This window comes from Acyrthosiphon pisum, unplaced genomic scaffold, assembly GCF_005508785.2.
Source record: "Acyrthosiphon pisum isolate AL4f unplaced genomic scaffold, pea_aphid_22Mar2018_4r6ur Scaffold_20665;HRSCAF=21775, whole genome shotgun sequence".
Classification (NCBI taxonomy): domain Eukaryota; kingdom Metazoa; phylum Arthropoda; class Insecta; order Hemiptera; family Aphididae; genus Acyrthosiphon; species Acyrthosiphon pisum.
The window spans coordinates 13,359-17,237 of NW_021770049.1; the positions used below are offsets into that span (position 1 = coordinate 13,359).

At 28.2% G+C, this 3,879-nt stretch overlaps 1 protein-coding gene across 1 annotated transcript; it reads right to left on the minus strand.

Annotated features, from left to right (window-relative positions):
* Positions 1–420: 420 nt before the first annotated feature.
* LOC103310399 (putative nuclease HARBI1) lies at positions 421–2,181 on the minus strand. The gene is made up of 6 exons (XM_008188587.1): positions 2,058–2,181; positions 1,729–1,904; positions 1,519–1,586; positions 1,152–1,449; positions 713–1,023; positions 421–637 (listed from the first exon to the last, which is right to left on the minus strand). Exons 1-6 carry the CDS (start codon positions 2,179–2,181, stop codon positions 421–423), a joined length of 1,194 nt encoding a protein of 397 aa, XP_008186809.1.
* Positions 2,182–3,879: the final 1,698 nt, after the last annotated feature.

The window sequence follows — 3,879 nt, forward strand, 5'->3', positions numbered from 1 at the left end:
TTAATTGTAATAAAAGTAACTAACTATGTTTAACACACAATTATAATAATTAAGTAGATTTGTTTATTATTTATGTATAATTTTAGTTTGAACAGAATATTATATAATTTTTTATTATTTTTAATTTTATTTTATACCTAAGTTTAAGAAAGCTTAAGTGAACTAAAGGAAACAATAATGTGATATTATTATAATGAAGTCAATAATTTATGTTTGTTATTTATTATTTAAATTGGTTAAATAATTTTGTTTTATATTAAAGTTTAACTATTCAAAAGGAAATTGAAATTTTATATATATATATATTATGTGTAATAAATTCAAAACAATAATATGTACTCGTTTATTTGACATCTTGTTTATTTACAATATCTGCTAAAAATATTCAATAATGAAAATAGAAAAGTAATAAATATATATTTAAATGTGATCTTGTAGTAGCAATGCATTGCAAATTGTATTACGCTTTAATACTCCGCTTCTAGTCCCATCTTCATGTAGATCACCTCCTATCTCTATTTCAGACACATATGGATCGGCATCAAAGTCATCTCCAGTTGTCATACAAATATTGTGTAGACAACATGCAGCGGTGATAATCTTAGCACAGTACGATTTATGGTATACATCCATATGTCTATATTAATTAATAAAATGCTTAGAATTAATGATATGCTAGAAAAAAAAACAAATTTCTTAATGACTAATGTACTTTAATTTTCGAAATCTTCCAATAAGTTTTCCAAAAGCTTGTTCGACGACCACACGTGAACTGCTTAAAATCTTATTAAAATTCTTTTGATTTTGTGTAAGGTGACCGTTATCCTTATATGGCACCATAATTTTTTCGGTTAATGGATATGCTCCATCGCCTAAAATATGGCAATTGGGGGGGAGTATAGAGCCATGATTTTCTAAAATATTTTGCCCTATTGTGCTTTTTCGAAACACTCTAGCATCGTGAGACGAGCCAGGCCAACCGGCAAAAACATCTATGAAGATTTGGTCTGCATTTACGATTCCCTGAAATAAACATTTCATTATAAAAATTATTTTAATTCATAAGAGGAATGGGAAAATTTGGATAGAAAAGCAATATTATGTTAAATGTATTTAAATGCATTTTTTTATTTATAAACACTTATAAAAACCTGAAGCAATACTGATGGAACTTGTTTACGGTTGTAAAACATATTCCTATCTAATTTTGGCATCACACTTCTCTTCTTCCAAGGTGCTAATATGGCAATATGGCAGCCATCAACAGCTCCAATAACATTTGGAAAAGAAGTTTGCCTTAAGGCATTGAATTTTTCCACAGTTTCTATTGCCCTTTGACCGCTTGGCCATTGTATAAAAACTCTATTAAGGGTATTTATTTGTAGCAAACAATTTATAATAATCCCATGACTGGTGCTATCAGATAGATTAAATCGATTTGCTATTTGTCTAAAAATAAATAATTTAACTTTTTATTTCATTAATTTAATCTTTTTAGATGTGTTCATTTATACTAACCGATGTGTTTCACAATTAGCCATATACCATGTAAACACCAGTATTTGTTTTTCAATGGAACACTTGAACTTTTAATTTGACAATAAAGGACCCAAATTGAAAATTAAAATCTAAAAATAAAACTATACATTGTAGGTACTTAGTATAACTTATAAAATAAAAATTTGAATAAATTAAACAGGCATTAGTTATATATGTATAATGTGTAACCTCAATACTCTCTCTTGTCAAACTAAAATGAATTTTGAAGTCCTTGTCTGTCATGTCCAATACAGTTACTTCGGTAAAGTTTTTTATTTTACTTCTAACTTGTCTCTCAAATCTAATAAACACATTCATTTCATCGTCGTCATCGTTTTCATCATTTAAAGTCAATGTAATAATATCTAAAAAAAATATAACGGAGTTACTTTTAAGTACACATATGACATATATATAGAATAGGTCATTCATTTCTAAAAATATTAGTAAGTATTGAAAATAAATGTTCTAATTTGGGTTTAAACTAAAGGAAAAATATATCTTGTAAAAATACTTACCGAAAAGTGTTCTTTTATGCGTAGGAAATCCTTGTACAATGTAAGAACTAAGTTTATTTTTATTTAACAAAAAATCTTTAAGTAATTGGAGTTTTAAAGAATCCAATTCTTTATGAGTACCCATTTTAAGTTATTTAAAAAAATAAAAAACAGAAACAGAAGACTCGAATTAATAATTAATAATTTCAACCATTGCTAATAGAAGATTATCTATGATTTCAACTATTTCATAGAGTAATATTACTCTATGTTTCAACCATTGTAATTTGTAACATTCAAAATTCACGGGAACGACAGCATGTGATAATTTGATTTGGAGGGGGCATCCCGATCATTACAACGAATTTCTAGTGTAATCGGTATAAAATAATCAGTATCATAATAGTGAATCGGTAACCTTAAACCAGCATCGATATTACACACCGGTTTGGGTGAACGAATTTCTTGTCTGCGTCGACTCGAGCTAGGATATTTTATTATATAATTCAACTAACCCGACCCAACCACCGTATCGACTCTTAATATTTATACATTTATTTATTATAATATGCATGTACCTACGTACCTCGGGGGCTATATCGTGTACATTTATGACAAATCAAATAACCGAATAAGCAAAAAGGCAAAAGGTAGTAAAATATAATATAATAACGCAGCATATCGAATTAAAAAAAAAAAATAGAACTTTTCGACACAAATATTCATGCCTGTATAAAGCACGGTTTAAGATAGAATGGTTGAGCGACGATTCATACAATCCCACGGTACATTACGGCTGAAAAGTTTCTTATCAAATAAATGTTTTTACTCACTGGATACTAGCGCTTCCAGTGCCAACATGGCCTATCACTAAATGTTGGCGCCAAAAACAATAATTCCAGACGGCATTTTACTATTTACTATAAAATTTAGCCATACCACAGAATAGAAAATAAATAGAATTCTATTCTGTTAGACTGTAAACATACTACAGAATATAGCAATAGTCATAAACATAAAAAGAGATAAAGGATATGTTAATTCGCGCCAATTCTATTAACCATGATATTATAATAATTGTGGTTATTGTGAATTAATTATAAAATTTTCATACTTCTTTTTATATTAACTTAAAAATGCCAAGTTATTGCTGTGTACATGATCCTCACAAGGCATCAAAATTTCTTTTTGGAGTCCCCAAAAATGCAGAGATTAAAATATTTTGGGAAGAAGCATTAGGGATGCAACTTAAAAAAAGTCATAGGGTGAATTTATTTTCTTTAGAAATTTTTTGGTACCATTAGACAAGTTGCTGGTCCCAATGACCACCCTACTACACCTACATTTTTACAACTATACAGAAAGTTATCGGTATATTCAATAATCAAGCCCCCCCAAATCAGGAAATTGTTGTATACTAGAAGGTAAACAATTCATTTTTTCACTAATTTAAGTACTTTTTCATATTTTTTCTTGTAGAAAATGATAATAATGATGTAAATGAAAGGGAAGTTAAAATAAATAATTTAAAACAAAAAATTGATTACATTGTTGAAGAAGGTCAATGGAATCTTGAGGATGTTTTTAGCGAACACAATTATAGTGATGTCAGTTCTACAGCTTTTGAGTGTGCAGTTTATTTTATGGCAGGGTAGGTATTCTATGCCTACAGATTATAAAATAATTAAAAATACAATTTGTATTATTACATTATTATTTTATAGGTATATAAATAAATGATTGATAAAAACTACAAAATGTGAAACATGCCTTAAGAGTTTACAAACTATTTATGGAATATCATCAAATCCAGCTGCTGATTTGGTGAATTTGAAAACGCGGA

Excerpts from the sequence above, each read along its gene's own strand:
- LOC103310399 (XM_008188587.1), bottom strand. The coding sequence starts at position 2,181 with ATGGGTACTCATAAAGAATTGGATTCTTTAAAACTCCAATTACTTAAA. Across the intron at positions 1,450-1,518 it reads GCTAATTGTGAAACACATCG|ACAAATAGCAAATCGATTTA; the intron begins GTTAGTATAAAT and ends ATTTATTTTTAG. Across the intron at positions 638-712 it reads GGAAGATTTCGAAAATTAAA|ACATATGGATGTATACCATA; the intron begins GTACATTAGTCA and ends TAATTAATATAG.